The sequence below is a fragment of the Corvus cornix genome, chromosome 13, assembly GCF_000738735.6.
Source record: "Corvus cornix cornix isolate S_Up_H32 chromosome 13, ASM73873v5, whole genome shotgun sequence".
Lineage (NCBI taxonomy): Eukaryota > Metazoa > Chordata > Aves > Passeriformes > Corvidae > Corvus > Corvus cornix.
This window is the reverse complement of record NC_046343.1, coordinates 8,037,815-8,054,245: the sequence shown is the minus strand read 5'-3', so window position 1 is coordinate 8,054,245 and position 16,431 is coordinate 8,037,815. Positions and strand designations below refer to the sequence as shown.

The 16,431-nt window shown below is 46.1% G+C and overlaps 1 protein-coding gene across 7 annotated transcripts in view; it reads right to left on the bottom strand.

Moving 5' to 3' along the window:
* Positions 1-11,187, bottom strand: part of RASGEF1C (RasGEF domain family member 1C) — a 76,539-nt gene extending 65,352 nt beyond the window's left edge. For 2 of the 7 annotated variants that reach the window (XM_039559488.1, XM_039559486.1), the window contains exon 1: positions 8,348-8,547. Coding sequence is in view for 1 of the 7 variants with exons in the window: in XM_019286061.3 (XP_019141606.1) it covers positions 10,871-10,906 (36 nt within the window). In the remaining 6 variants the exon portion in view is untranslated. Of the gene's footprint in view, positions 1-6,197; positions 6,354-8,347; positions 8,548-10,870 lie in introns of those variants that run through there. The other 5 variants (XM_039559490.1, XM_039559487.1, XM_019286061.3 and 2 more) reach the window with 5 other exon arrangements.
* Positions 11,188-16,431: the final 5,244 nt, after the last annotated feature.

Genomic DNA, 16,431 nt, shown 5'->3' with positions numbered 1-16,431 from the left:
TTAAAAAGAAAAGTGTTGCCACCTCTCATTCCCTCGGGTGCAATTCAGAAGTAACCGTGGCAAAACCAGGGCAGTTCCAGGAACATAAATACGAAGTGACAGGGAAATCCAGCCTACTATTCACATCACATATTCCATGGTTCTTTCTATTTCACAGTAATACACCAAGTTCAGCTGTTTATTAGATGGGCACATTCTCCTAACCGCAGCCAGGCTTGTATGTTATGTTGGCCTTGCCATCAGTACTGACCGCCCTTTAATCATAATTCTGCTGTCATTTGTGGTTCCACTTCAGAAGATCCTTGCTTTAATACACAAATGGGATCGCTGTTAGCACTGCTACAGCCCAGGAGAGAGGCATGTGAGTAATGCCACGAGAGGGACTCCTCATAACCATCCCTATTTATACAACCCTCCTGCACATTTTCCTAACAATCTATACTTTCAAATACTTCTGCTGGCCTACAGGATGTTGTGGCACATGCTTCCAAGCCCCACATCACACCCATTAGCAAATAATGACCTTCCTAAAATGACATAACAAAAGCTAGTAACTGCCATAGAGCATAAAAAGGCTGTGGTGCAGAAGGTCTTTCATGGAATGAAAAAACCCCAAAATTTTGTTAGTGGAATCACTAATGGCCACATGGTCCTCATGTGATCAATTTGCTTTTAGGAAATGCCTGGTATCAGATAATGAAATTACCCCACAAAACAAAAATAACCCCCAAACCCGCACTTTCAAAAAGCACACTGCCGTCTGGCAGCTCATCAATGAAACACTCCGTAGGTGTTTGTGTACATTTATAATTTACTACACCACATTAAGAAATAAGACAACTGCAAACGACAAGCTGATGCTCTCCCAGCTGTGTACCCTATGCAATGATACTTTCCACCAGCACTTAGCCAGCTTCGCTTCCAGCCTCCCAGTTGAGAGACAGACAAAAGGATCCAAAGGATCCAAAGCAGTTCCAGCAAATGAGTAACGAATCGCAGCAGCTTTGCCTTCATGAAGTTCTGAAGCAATGCACACTGAAATGCTGCTTAGTGTGTGCACATGCCAGGAGCAGAAGCACAAATCCCACCCCTGATGCAGAAGAGCATCACACCTTCTCCAGACCTTGCTCTCATCCTGCATCCCAAATTTGTGTAAAATCACTGCTAATTTCACACAGAGGCAGATATCCCTATCTGGCAGCTCATGTAGGACCAGGGTCAGCCCCTCTGTAACAAAGCACCAAACTCAGCCAGACACACACTTACTTAGCTTTACACATGCTCCCAGCTCAGGAAGAAATCTCAAGGTGCAGTTTTCAGCACGTAACTAATCCTCTATGAAACACAGCAAGCCAAGTTTTTCTTTATGTCCTCACCAGGAGGAGACTCAATGTAAGCGCACAGAACTGCCTCACAGGATATTCTCTACAACACTTTCACCTACTCTTGATCTTTCTACCTGAATTTCTCTACTGGACCCGCTGTTTGCAGTTGCACCTGTAACCCTGGTGAATTATTCCATGCTGGGTCATCCCAATGGCTGAATCATAAGGGACTCACGTAACCGTAACCCCAAACTCCTTTCTGCGCACCTAGATAAAGAAGCTCTTCAGAGTTTCAGTTCCATGAACAAGTTGACAGATTTGAATGAAGTGATGGAAAAGATTGAAGATCCCAACAGTCATCTTTTCTCTCTGCACATCCACTGACTACACACAGCATCTTGTCTGTGTTCCAGTTTCAGCACAGCTGAAGTCTCCTGGCAGCAATCCAGGGACAGCCATCGAGCCCTGACACTTTCAGGGGGCACCTTCTCCAGTCCACAGGGCACAGCAAGGGATTGTCTGAAGACATTCCTTGCCCAGCTTCCATACCCCTGCACGATCCTCATTCCTACATCCTGTCCTGAGCTCCAGCCCTGCAGAAAGCATCAGGCCTTTTGACAGCACCGATGTGGAACATCCCAGCTTCCTGAACTTGTGGCTTTCTCTTCTATTTGTTTTTAAGCTGTGGAAGGTACGTGGAACGTGATCCCCAAGCCAGGTGACCAGGCTGAACATGGTGTAGGATGTTTATACACATGCATTGGAACAGCCTACACGTACAAGTTCAAAATTGCTGTAATCAGGAAATGAGCCATGAAATGTGTAAGCAGCAGCACATTAATAATCTGTTTTATAGCTTAAATTAGAATCTTTGGAATTTCACAGCCAGACACTTTTAAATAGGTCAAAAATGCAGTAATCACACTTAATGATCACACTGTGATGTGCACCACATTTGAGCTGGGAGTGAGGAAACCTGAGCAGAATGGATATGAACTACTGGCACGCTCAAAAAAGCATTTATCGAACCTCAAGAACAAAACACACAACTCAGGCACCAAGTTTTTTATCTTCTGATCCTGCTCTTCAGAAATGAGGCGTGAGATTTCATGTGATCACAGACAACAAATGCTGTTCTCTGTATTTTCCTTTTAGTTAGCACTGCAGATTAACAAAGGATTTGACCACTTACAAGTGGTTAGAATTTAGTGATGTTAACAAAGTCTTCCCCATCTGAGAAACACGGCTTGCTATCGTCCTGCCCACGCACATGTCACCCCCAGTACACAGACTTAAAACACATTCCTGGGTATCAGCATTTGGGTTTCTTTTAAAGATAAGAACAAGAATCCACAGATCGATCTCAGTAATCTTTTAGTCTCCAAACCAGGGAAACCCTTCACAAGTTTGCTAAATTTAGACACATCTTAGGTTCTCCCTACACCAACTTGATTTCAGGTACAATAAACCTGATGGAAAAACTGAGTAACAAATGAGAATTTCAGCTAAAGACGCAGTCATTGACTAATTAATCCTGTCCTGTCAAGCTACTGAGGCATAACCAAAAAGGTAAACTAGAAAAAAAAAAAAAAATCAGCTATATTCTGTGAAAACAAAGTCAATGTTTGTCTACTGCAAAAGTACAAAGTCAGCAGGGGAGACTGCTTGGAAGCTTGGAAGAAAGCAGTAGAGAAATGTTTTTTTGGTTTCTTTTTTCCTCCAGTCAAACTTGGCTTCTTCTAAAAAACAAAGCAAGGCAAAAGATGAAAGGCCTTCTCTTCTGAAGCCAAAGATGAAGAATACAAAGAATATTAATGACTAACAAGTCTGTCTGTAAATGCCATGAGCTTAGCTGTAGTAGGCACTAAAAGGAAGAACAGTACTGCTATTAACTAATAAGGTTTCTGATCTAACAAGCAGTGATGAAGGCTGGTTGGGTCATTTATGGAAGGGAACATTAGTTCAGAAGAACACAGGTTCCCTACAGAGGATAAAAGGAAAGATGCCATTATATACATGCAAAAGCTCAGGAGGGTTCATTCACCCAGCACACAAAGGTAGTAAATTCCCAATTAGGGCTTGTCTGTCCCTCACATGTTTGTGTGTGCAGGTACAGCAGATGACTGTCTTGTGGAAAACTTGAGAATCGGTGCAAATTTGTCACCAGCCTTATATTACAAAACTCTGGATTTTGATGAAACGCATTTCCTAAAGGAAAAATTCAAAAACCACAGAAGCTTTCCTTTGTCACAGTTTGTTGGACCCAGCATAAGCTTGCCTGGACACCACAGTTTCCCAGTGTCCTGGCATCTTGCAGTGGTCCAGGAGGGTGTTATGGACCAGGGCCAAAGGAGGGAGGCAGGTGCTGGCCTCTCACCTCTGCACAAGCACAGTGAGATCAGCACAAAGCGTGTTCTTCCATGTTCGAAGTTTGCCCATTCTCTTTCAAGAAATTCTTCTAATTTAAGCAAGTGAAACACAATAAAACCAGGAAGAAGAAGAAAAGCACCTCGGAGCCAAAAGTGACACCATGCCAACTTCAGATTTGGAAACTGATTCATTTGCCAGCTCATAGGCACACACACCTAATGTGTCTGTATTTATATGCATGGACTTAGGCTCTCTGCTCTGTAGAGGCATTCTGAGTATTTTTAAATCAGCAAGAAATCAAGAATCACTGTACTTAAAGAAGATGGAAAATTTCCCTTTTCTCTAAGTTCATATTAGAGGAATCTTGACGCATCAGCTCTGCCTGTAGCACCCAGCAAGGCTGAGAGCCAGCACGGACACACAATTTGCTCTGAGATTCCTTCCCTTAACAGGCCACTGCTCACTCTTGCAGACAGGCTGTATTTTGCATTGCAGCCTGATCCAGCAGATGATATGAGAAGCCTCTCTGTCAGGATGAAAATCTGGGAAGCATTCTGACAGTGTGAAAGACAATGTTAAACCCAGCACTGCCAGAGAGCTGTGCTGCTTCCCCTTCCTGCTGCCTTACCGGGCTGGGAATTCAAAGCCCCGGGTTCAATGCCCAGCTTTGAACCCACAGTGGTCTCAGGAGATCACCAAACTCTCTCAGCATCCCCTTATGGAAAAGGGGGATAACAACATGTCTCAGCAGCATCAAAAAGGTTTGTTAACGCTTGTAAGCACTTTGTAGATAAGGAACATCAAGACAGTAGTTAGCAGAGGGATTTGGGGCACAGACAGACACAAATCCAAAGCACTCATATCATATACTCCTTTTAGACAAGCATAGCAGCAGATCAGCTCCCTGCATTTAGTGGTTGTGGGCTCCATCCTCTCAACAGACTGAGCACTCTGCCTTTGATCCAAAAAAGGAGTCCACAGAGAATATTCACATGTTTAATGTTAATCATATGCTTAAATTCTCTGAATCTATAAAGAGAGTAAAAGAGAAAAGTGTTCCCCAGCTCCAAAACAAACACAAATTCCCAGAAGTTATATTTAGGACATGAGCAAACATTTGGCCAGCAAAGGAAAAGCCTTTACTATACACCTGCTAAGCTCCTGCATCCCTGAGGAAACCTGCAGGTGGGAAAAGTGTCCAGAATGAGTTTGCTTAGACAAAACCTTTCTAAAATAACCAACATGGTGATATTTGAAAGAAGCACCCCAGAGCATGTGACCTACTATTCTTACACAGGCAGAGCAGTCCTTGAGCAAGGAAATCAGAAAACAGAATAAATGAAGTTTATTAAGAAATTCACCACACAGATTTGAACTTCTGACTAGGAATTTATAGTTGCAAATGAATGCATTCGTTTATTAACTGTCTACTGTGAGAGAAGAGGCCTTTCTCAGAGGACAGGCACTGCCACCCAGTCCTCACAAATTCCATATGGCATCAGCAGCACCTAGAAAGCATCTTCTCATAATTCTGCATCAGAAAGGAACAATACTGAGCAAAAGGCAATGGATCCCCTTAAAGCTTTGTTCATTTTCAGCACATGCTGCTCTCTCATCCTCACTATCTGAAACATCTAACTCAATTTACATCCTGCTAAACTCCTGGGCTAAGTAATGGCTTGAGGCTACCCGTCTGCTAAATCAGCTGGCCAGAGTGTCCAGGAGTCTCTGCTCTTGCATCAACCCCACCTTGACCCTGGTCATCCTGAGCCCTTTCCTGCAGATGGATCAGGTCTGTGGAGTGAGGACACAGCTCCTCCTGTGCAGGTGAGCTCAGCAGAGCAAGAGCAGGGACCTGCAGCATTAGGATGCAGCGAGCTCCACGCAGTCACAGACACTTCTGCAGAACAGAGCACTTCCAGCTACAACCACAGCTGCAGCGTGGACGCAGCCCTGGCCAGACAAGCATCTGCAGCATAAACATGTAACTGGCTTCCAGAGATGATTTTCAAAACCCTGTTAAACAAGCATGTATAGGAAGAAAAGCCTCAGGCAACCAAAGGGCCACTGTGCAGAGCTTCATTGCTGTTGCAGACCTGTAAACATTATCCAGCTTACTCACAGCAACGTGAAAAGGACAAATCCCTCTCTCACCAGCATAAATTGTCCAAGAAGTTAAACAAGGCTGCTAATTATTTCTAAGGATTTTTAAAGAATCCTTTAAGATTACTGACCTCAAATTTGATTTAAAAAATGCTATAAATATTTTCAATTAAACATCGTTAGATGACATTTACTTGATGGTATGAAAGAACCATTTTCTTAAGTAATGGCTTTTTGAGAAGCGTGTTGTATCTTACCAGTACACAGCAAATACTAAACCAGAGGGAGCTGTACTAGTCACACCTTACAAAGGATTAACAAGGTGTTTATCTTCCTTGTTTGGCTGAATTAGAACTACACAAAATGCCCTGACTCAAAGGAGGCAGAACATATCCCTACCTTCACCTGCTGTAAACCAAGAAGCACGAGGGATGGAATTACATTGCTGGGTGAGGCTGTAAGAAGTCCAAGGGAAGTTAAGACATCACAAGGAATCCTGGTTATATTTCTCCACCTCCTCTGCAAGACACTTTGCTGTCCCAAGGTTTGTAGACACTACAAAACAACACAAAGTTCACTGCTGTTGCAGCTTATCAGCATAACCTGGCAGACCACCCCACCCACCACTGAGGAAACTCTCTGGAGAGGGCTGAAAGCACCAGAGGACACCTCCATGACTTTCTTTCTCACCAGTTTCCTGGAGGAAGAAGCACTGTCTCCTATGATAGGGTAAGCTACAAGGCAGTAACTCCAAGCCTGTGCAGTGTAGGGCATCTCTTACAGTAAGCTCAGACCTCTTAGACATCTCTGGTGCCTTTGCTTTGTTCAGTGCCTCCATTAATATCACCCAGGACTTTATTACCAGGCACTTTCCCCTGGCTAGTGCCTTGACTCTTCCTTTGCTCTACTACTTCTTTGCTGAAGTACATAAAGAGCCAGAGTGTAACAAAGAAATGCACCCCCCATCCTCACTCCTTTACCCAGTCATCCTCCCCCATCCCACCAAGGCAGTCCACTCCTTCTCCCATCCCTAACAAAACAGTGAGATTAAAAGAGTCCTGGGAAACAGAGGACCAGCAAGGGGCATCTTTCAGTGCTCAGGAGGGCAGACACACCTCAAGGCACGAGGTGCCACTGGGTGCACCATAGAGCACAGGTATCCCACAGCAAGAGCTGAACCTGGGCAAGGACTGCTGGAATACACCTTTTCAGCTACATTGGCTTGAGAACAATAATTAAATTCCAGTCTAATTTCCTTCTGATCTACAGCTCTAACTCCTGGATAACTCCCATTAAGCCAATTCCCAACTGTGGTATCACTCTGGATGCTTGCATTAAATAAGGAGCCCAAGAAGCTACTAAAACAATGACAGTCTTTTTATCTGGAAAATACCTGCCCAGGAAATTTCTCCCGTGGAATACAAATGTCAGTATTTTAAGTTTCAGTAACACCATATGATGTACCATCACCACCCTACTCAACACATGGACAGGGACCATAAAGCCTAGAGAACACAATCAAAGCATAAATGGTTCCTCTGCACTTCTCTTTTTCCTCGTCATCTCCCAGTGTTTAATGCTGTGCCAGAGGGAGCAGTGACCATTGTGGGTCCTCAAACAGCCACCAAAACACCCAACGCTATGCGATGTCACCCAGGAGTACCCTGGGCATTAAAGGCACCACGGACTGAGGAGGTCTGTGCAGCTGCTCCACTGTCCTGGTAATTGGGTACTGTGGACACGCTCACGCCGTAAGCACATCTTTGACATAACACGGCATGACAATTTTTTCAGAGTCACAGAAATGCAGAGCATACAAATAAACCTGAATGCTGAAACCATTTCATTGTTCATAAGAATATGTACGCTGCACCTGTTACAACCAAGGGCACTGCTGCACCTTGGAGCTGATTATTTCAGCCTCTAACAAGCCTGTCTGTCTTGGAGGACTGTTAAACTCCAGGAGTTAATAAAGCACAACAAAATCATTTTACAAAAATAAATCATTACCGAATATACAGAGAGAGATCTTTAAATGGAAGGTAAAGAAAACAATCCTCAAACTGACATTTTCCTCTCAGCGTCTCACAACCGCTGAGTCAATTGAAATCAAATTTAACTGAAACAAAATAACTCCAAAATTGATATTGGTAAAGTCCTACCCTGAAACAAATGTTCGGGAGCCCAGCTGCAACGCCAGCCCGGGACTCTCGATAGAGAGGAAGGCAGGACGCTGGCGCGGCACGAGCGGGGAGCGCTCCCCCAAAGCCCGTCCCGGCGGGAGGGAGCAGCCGGCGGTGGCGGCGCTCCCGCAGCCCGAGGGGAGCCGGAGCCGCCGCAGGGAGCAGGTGGCAGAGCCGGTCCCCGCAGCCCAGCCCCGGCGCCGCCGCCAGCCGGGGCCGCGCCGCCAGCACGCGTGGGGCGCCGGGCCGGGGGTGGTTTTTCGGAGGAGAGAAGGAGACGGAGCAGCGCAGGAGAGGAGCAGCACCCGCGGCTGCGGCAGCGCGGTGCGGGCAGGGCGCGGGGGAGGGGACGGCACCGGCACTCACCGAGCTACGCGCGGCTGCTGCTGCCCCCGCTGCCGTCCATGGGGGCGGCGGGGGGACGGGAGCCCGCTGCGGGCCACAGCCGCCCCACGATCCGCCGCATCTGCCCGGCGCCGCCGCCGCGGAGGAGGAGGACGAGGAGGACGAGGAGGAGGAGGAGGAAGAGCAGAGCGCACCGCCCCGGAGCCCCGCGCAGCCTGGCCGCAGAGCGCCGCCTGCCCGCCGCGCCGGGATGGGATGGGTTAGGATGGGATGGGATGGGATGGGCTGGGCTCCCGGCGGGCGCAGGGGGGGCCGGCCGCGGGGGCAGGTGCAGCCGCTCGGGGCGGGGGGCGGCGCGGAGCCGGAGCCGGGCGCGGCCCCGGGGCGGCGCAGCTGCCGGAGCGAGGGGCGAGGAGCGGCTGGAAGCGCCTGTGCGTAACGTGGCCGGGCGCGAATCCGCCCCGCGAGGGCTTTTAATGAAGTACAGATGTTCCCTAATATAATTATATCGTCCTCTCCCCGATAATTGGCTTTGGCAGCCGGGCTGATCGAATCCCCCCGCGCGGCTGCCGTGCGCTGCCCCCGCCGGCACCGCAGAGCCGGGGCCGCCCCCGACGCCGCGCCCGGGCACTGCCCTGGGGACCCCGCATGGCCGGGGCCCTGCTCCCGAAAAGCCGCGTTCAGAGACCTGCGATTTCAGTAGAAGCTTTTGGCTCACAGCAGGTGAAGATGAGGGGCAACGCTTATTGACTTGATTCTTAAAGTGCATGTCCTTAGAGAGCATGGGCTTGCTTTCTAACTGGGCTGCCCGTAGCAGGGAGGATGAAACACCGTGGTTGTAAGGACTGAAAGGTTATTGCACACATTGGGGAAGGACCTTGTTATTGAACAGGAGCACAGCAGCAGAGGATGGCCTGGCCGGCTGAGCAGGACCAGCACCCCCTGTGTAGCTCCCTGGCTGTACCTGTGCTCTCAACTGGCCACGTGAGCTGCAGATGGTTAAAACACTCCAGTTCTCCCCAGCTTGGCTTGTCTTTAGGGAAATTGCCAATGAGGACACGCTAATACAAGCCAGATGTGTGGGTGTTTTATGCATCTATGCGGGGAAAATGGATCAAGCCCACAAATTCATCTTGCAGAGGACAAGCAGCCAACACAAGGTAATGATTTCTAGTCACTACAGGCCCTAGACCACACTGCTTTCACCCGATGACTCAAAGCTGAAACCCAGCCATGCGATTCCTGCTGACACCTGGACACTATGAGGTGTGTAACTACTTCAGATAAGCAGGATTAGGGAATTCTTTTAGCCCAGGGTTGCAGAGGGGAGTCGCAGAGAGCTGATGCATCTGTACCTCTCTCATAAATAAGTGTCTAAGGGGGATGGGCAGTCCTCCTTGTTAACACTGAGTGCAGGTTGGAAGTCATCTCCCCCATGCCCAAAAGAGAGCTTGTCCTGACCACTCCTCTTGCCCAGTCCAGGGTCTTAACCACCAGCTCTTATCAATTTAAGTGAAGGCAAGCGACTACAGTTCTTTCAGGCAATTACCAGCTTCTCAGCCCAAGCCCACAAAGATAGTCACGCTCCCATTTTATATTTACCAGTGGTACCAAGATGACACCTGTGAACTGAGAACCATTTTGTACCTATGGAAAGGGTAAAAGATGTGGCTCCGCCCAGAGACTGGAGCTACATCAGCATTAATCCTGGTCCCAGCACAAGGAGCTCTGCCTGTGCCTCAGCAGGAACAGTAAAATGCTCCTTGTTATCACACCTGTGCTCTGCAGATTTCTGAGGGACCAAAGCAGACAGAGGATTTCACAAGGTGGGCAGGGCCTGGAGCATCCTTAGTTTGCCTTCAGCCGGACCTCTGAGGTTTTGTTCACCCTCTAATACCCCCATGGCTGCTCAGAAGACAGAGAATCCAACACAATCACATAGATATAAGTGATACTATGTCTTCCAGCCACTCTTTTTCATGTCTGCTTTTTGTTGTTGATTCAGTTCTGATCCCCAGAGGTGAAGGCATGGGGAAAGTGTAGTGCCAAAGGCAGCTGTGTGCATTCCTTGAGAGCAGATGCCTCTGCAGGGGGTGTCTTAGGAGGCAGGATGGGGATAAAGAAACTGAGACTATCTTTTCCTCTGGTTTCACTTCAGCCATAATAGAATCTTTTCTTAGAAGGATGTAAATATAGAAGAGGTGAGGGAAGCACAAAAGCAATACAACCTGGAACAACATGACTCGAAACGGAGGACAAGCAACCTGACAGACTGACTCTGCAATTTCTCTTTCAAGCTCTTTTCTTTAAATATTAATTTTTTTAATTTAAAAATCCAGCCCATCATAATTACAGGCTCTTACTTAGACTTCCCAATCTTCCATTAAAACCAACACAGAAATTACTTCGGAGAACTACCTAGTTTAACTAACCCTAGTTTAGTTTTCCCTCAAGGGCAGATGCAGCAGAACTTTTACCTTAAATGGGGGAGTCCTCCAGCTTGTGAGCTCTCCAGTGAGGTTACAAGCAGACTCTCACACTTACCTTATTGGCAACATCCTTGATTTTCTTATGCTTCATGGGCTGACTTCTCAGCAGGAGCCTTCTGCTCCCCCCAGTTCTACAGAGAGGTACTTTTCAGCTCTCTCTCATTGACTGAGTTTCTCTGCCCTCTTTCCAGGTGTTACGCTGATAAGTGTGTGATTTCCAAGGATAAACTCCGTCAAAGAGAGGAGGAGCAGAGAACTCACTCCTCTCTGACCTCTCTTATATTTCCTGTCCTCCACCCATTATTAAAGGTAGATGGTTCAGAGCTGGCTCGAACTTGTTCCTCAGATATTCCAGGGCAATCTTCTCCAGGCTTTGCCCTTTTCAGTGTACTTTTTGTTTCTGTGCCCCTCTGCAAATAGGTAGGTGTTGTTTCCTGAAAGCATTGTACTTGTATTTTCCTGGAAGCAGAAAACAGGGAAACTTACTGTAAAATTCAACTGGTAACAAATCAATCATTGATTCTGTTCTTTATTTCATCCCATTTTTAGAATAAATGCTTTCTTAAAAGAAACAAGGCAACATAACTGTTTGATCCTGAACAAATAAGAACAACGCCTTTTCCCCCCTGGTATAAGGCACCTGTCCAACATTTTATTAACTTTGCTAATTGCATTAAGCATCCTGCAGTGCTGAACAGTCGTCAGCTGCTAACTCCCAGATCACTATAGTTGAGCTGGCTGTCAAATGAGGAAAAAAAAAAAGACATTTTAGACCCAAAGTAGTAACCAAATAATCATACAGTTCTGAATTCTGCTCAGCTCCTAGCAGTGATCGTATTTTATGAACTATTGGAAGATGGTGTTAGGACTCACACAATAAATATGAGCTGTATGGGTGCAACTGATTAATAGATCTCACATGTTCAGACATTTCTACAAACAAGAAAAATTGGGTTTCCCTATGTGAATATTTTATGCAGATTTTTATGCAGATAATTTGTACCTGCTCTTTCATTTTGTTACCTGTAGTATCACATGTGAACATAATAATAATCTAAATTTACATACACAAATTACTGGAAGGTCTGGATCTGGCACACTGGGGAATAATTTCTGGCTGGAAACATTAGCAGTGTGATAACTATTTAGACAACTATATGAAATGAAATAAGCACTTGTCAAAGGAAAAATGCATTGTTATGAAAACTGGAATTGGTATACTCTCAAGTAAAAATGGAGCCTGTAAAAACGAGTTAATCAGAAATTCTCTCCTGCCACTCCCCTGCCTCACTGCTTTTTCTGTTTCTTTCCTCCTTTTCCTGGGGTGAAATCCTCCAGAGGAGAGAGCTGGGGAGGCAGAAGCAGCCATACCATTCTGAAGATGTGGAAAAGCAGTAAATCCTGGCTCACAGCAGAGGGTTGGCAGGATCCCTCAGCCCAGGCTGGTGGCTCTGCCTGCAGGGATCAAACATGCCTGTGCCAGAGGGGGGACCCATCCAGGCTGTGTGTGCCCCACACACAGGGGGACTGCTGGTGCACTCACAGTACGTTTGACATGGGAAATGTTGGCCTTTAATTTTGGTCCTGATAGTAGTCAAGACCTGAATTCTGCTCAAGAACTAACAGGAGAAGCAGCAAGGTGGGAGGGGGACAGACTGCAACTGTCCTGCGGCCAGTCAGGCAGTGGTTTCAGCTGACATGCCTCCATTTTTAAGAAGCACAAGGGCATTTCGACCTTAGTTTTGTGAAAGTGATATTATTTCTGCCTTTCCTTATTTGTTCACCAGGAAACTCATTCTACAGCCAGCCAGAACAAAAATGTGTGGAAGGAAGCAGGGGAAAAAAAAAAAGATAAAAGAAAAAGCCAGTCAAGCTACTGCTAATCATATTAATTTATATATGTTGTTTATAATTAGTGTTTTTAAGCCTTCATTTTCTTTCTTCAATAAAGACCACATCTCTCCAGGACTCTGGCCATGTCCATTGTTTTTATGACAGGCAGTAGAGATAGGTACCAATTACTTAGCTCTTATTTAGTGAGTACTCCAAAGTACTTTGATGCAGCAGCATTGTAAATTCTCTGTAGCAGCTAATTGTCTCATTTTAATTCATTTTTAATGAGACACCTGGGAGAATGAAGAAACATCACAAAACCACAAAAATCCCAGAATACTTTTGAATTGGTTTCCCAATCTCTCCTTAGTTCTGCCTTCCTACAAAAGAACTTTTTGGTAGTAGCACATGAAGGTGCAGCTTTGCCCAGCTGTGTGACAACATCGTTCCCTGTCACATCATAACCTTCTCCCACAGGCGAGGGAGGATGGTGGTAGAATCTGTAAAACACCATGGAAGGAATCCAGAGAAACGTCTCTGGACTTCAGATGTTCTACATCTTCATCACTTCTGTCTCTCTAGACAACTGAGCCACATTTCCCCCGTTGCCAGCAGGCTGCAGAAGGAAGGGTAGGGTTATCGCTTATCATCATTTGACATGCAGATGTGACTCAGATAGAAAGAAAAAAGGTGGCAAAGGGGTATATTTTCTTCATCAGCAGCTGATTCATTCCGTACTTTTTTGTGAAAGGAAAATGTGTCCTCTGGCAGTCACCAGCATGGTTTCCTCAGTTAAGATACACACTTTGATTCTCACTCACATGGCTCAGTGTTACACTCTGTGCTAACTTCAACATCCAGATTTTATTGACTCAATAGGGGAATGAATTCCAGTAAGATAGAAGTGCCCAAAACTCTATCAGAAGTTTGGCTTCAGCAAGTCCCTGTCACAGCATCCCTGGTTTCTGCTGCTGTGGTGGCTGGAGGGGGAAGGAGCATACTCCAAGGCAGCCCTCAACCAAATCACACAAGGAGCTCCTAGGTCAAAACCAGCACTGCAAGTGAAGAAAGAACACTGGACACTGAGAAATGTGTGTGGGATGTTCTCACTTTAATTAGAAAGGTACCTGTGGTGGCAGATTGATGATGCTTCCACTGAGGGATTTATTATAAATAGAAAGGCACACCCAGTGAGCTGTGTGGTTTCACTGAGACATTCCCCTCTCTATTTTAGTAAATAGCTGTACTCTTTTGTTAATTGTGATAATTTTTACCAGGTGAGGCCTGTCGGCAGCCACAGGGCGGTGTGGCTGTCCACAGCCACCACAGCAGTTACCGTCCCTGGAGCAGTGTCCCCACGTGCCCCCAGGGTCAAAGTCTGGAGCACTTCGTGGTGACTAAGCCCTATCCTTGCCCCACATTTTACCTGACATTCCTTGCCTTTAGCTCTGACACCTTAACGAGGATCTGGCGAGTGGTCAGGGCTGTGGGAAAGCCCACAAGTTTCAGCAGTAGCTGGAAAGCAGCTGTGGATGCTGATTCTGTGGCTGAGGACTCCCAGCCAGGCACAGCCAGCAGACGTACCTCTCTGGTTAGTGCTGGCCTGCCCAGATGCCGTAGCCTGCAGTCACTAACTGGTTTCAGCAGGGGAGAACTCTGGTCCAAGCTTGGTTTCTTTGATGTTTAACGGTATAATGACATTTAATACTATTAGTATGCCAAAAACCCGGCTGCTTCTTTTGTCTAAATTTTAGCTGCTTTAATGCATGCAGGAGCCTTGCACATTTGGAGTACTGAGACAAGGGGCTTGTTGATTCCAGCAGAAGAGCTCTCGAGCCTGTGGTATGACCATGGTGGAGTGCCCAGCACAAACACTCAAGGGTTTTATCCACCTCAGTTGCAAAACTCTCCTTCAATTTTGCTGCTTCTGGGAACTGACTAAGGGTGAGGTGAGCTGCCCCCTTGCACAGAAGGCTGCCAAGCTGCTGAGTTTGTTTGCGGCAGCAAACTGGGGGTCATGTTGTGACCATACGGTCAGGGAGAGCACCACTTTTGGGAATGAGCATTCATGTGTTGAATCTACTATTACAGAAAAAAAAAAGCTGAAAATCCCATAGCATTTAAGAGCTCTTTGTTGATGAAGATTATTTTGACAGGAACTCCAGGAAACTTACATTCCCACTGAAAACCCATTTTCAGGCTATTTTTGTCTTTACTGTATTTCATCTCCTTTTCTAGGATGGATTTTTTTTCACCACAGATGAGATCCCAATTTCTTTTCAGACTTGGACAATGGTGCAGTTGAAGAGGGTGACAACAACAAGCTGCTTCTCAAACTGTCACACAAAAGACTTCAGTCAGGATATTTACAATAAATACAGGCACTAAGTGTGAGGGCTCCCGTTTCCTGGCAGTGTTGCTTTGCACAGTTTTTTCTCTGGAGGGAATTTATTACATCAGTGGCCTTGGGAATGTATATTGAGATGGTTTAATCAGAGTTGAAAATCACAGCACAGAAAGGGGCTTCAGTTGTCCTGGCTGGACACAACGTCCCCAATTTGGGAGCCGCTGAGGAATGTCACTGATATCACACAGTCTTTTTTATGGCCCTGATTCAGCAGAGCACTGAAGCACATGCTGAACTTCAATTTCTTCAATTAGCCTTAAATACATGCATAGGGCTGAGGATATGCCACAATACCCACAGAGATCACAGTGCTGTTCAACAGGTAATTTGTTTTGGCCAGTGAATCCCTCTGTAGATAAAGGTTTTGTCAACTTTCCCGTGCTCCCGTCTGTTGCTTGGATCTCCCTGTTGCCTTCATCCTTAGAGTGCCAGGCAGACTTTCAGGGCACACCACTTCCTCCTCATTATATATTCGTACAACATCAAGTACAAACAGGGCTGTAGTTTCTATAGCTCTCATAACACCAATAATTACAACAGGAATGGATTTAAGCATGGGCTTTATTGTCCTCCTAAATGGAGGTTTATATTTAGAAGCCTTCTCTTTCTTGTGTTTTCCTCCATGTGTGAAATGGGTCTTTACTCAACCCAGCTTGATTAAGAGCCCCACGAGGCAAAGTGTCTGTGGGTGGAATGACATCTATTTGAAGGGAACAATATTATGTGAGGAGTAAAGATTAAAAGGTCTGGAAAACTTCTAAGACTTCAGCTGACATATTGAGTAATGCCAAGGCTGTGGCCAAGTTCCTATGTGGCGTGGAAGCTATGGAAATGCAGAATGTTTCTGCAGTAAGTTAATCTACAGATAAGAACCTAAAGCAGAGTTAATTACAGAGCAGGTTCAAGGGAAAGCTCGGCTGAGCCTACAGAGTTATTGCATCAGTGACAGCCTGAGGTTTGGAAGGGGGAACAGAAGATAGGCAGGTAACCTGGGAGAGATGGGCCCAGGCCCACTCTGCTCCAACAGTGTCAAACTGATTGTAGCAGAAGCAGATCCAGGCTGGAAATTCTCAGTGAATTCCAACGAGTGCTGGAATCAGCTGCCTAATTGCATGAAAGCTATGAGGGAATGACAAAGGTGGATCTAACTCATCATCCAGGGGCAAGTTCTAACACTGCTGGACAAACATTTTGCTGAAGGGTCTTTCTCAGCTATCAGGTTTTTATCTGAATTCTATCGACTGCATTCCTAGGAGGAGGCAAAAAGCCTGCAAGGGCAAACCCTCACCCAGAGAATAGTATGTGTTTGATTGACAGTCATGTACTTTTTGTTTGAAATTAGATTTTTCAAAGGAGTAGGGTCAAGAGCTTTTTCT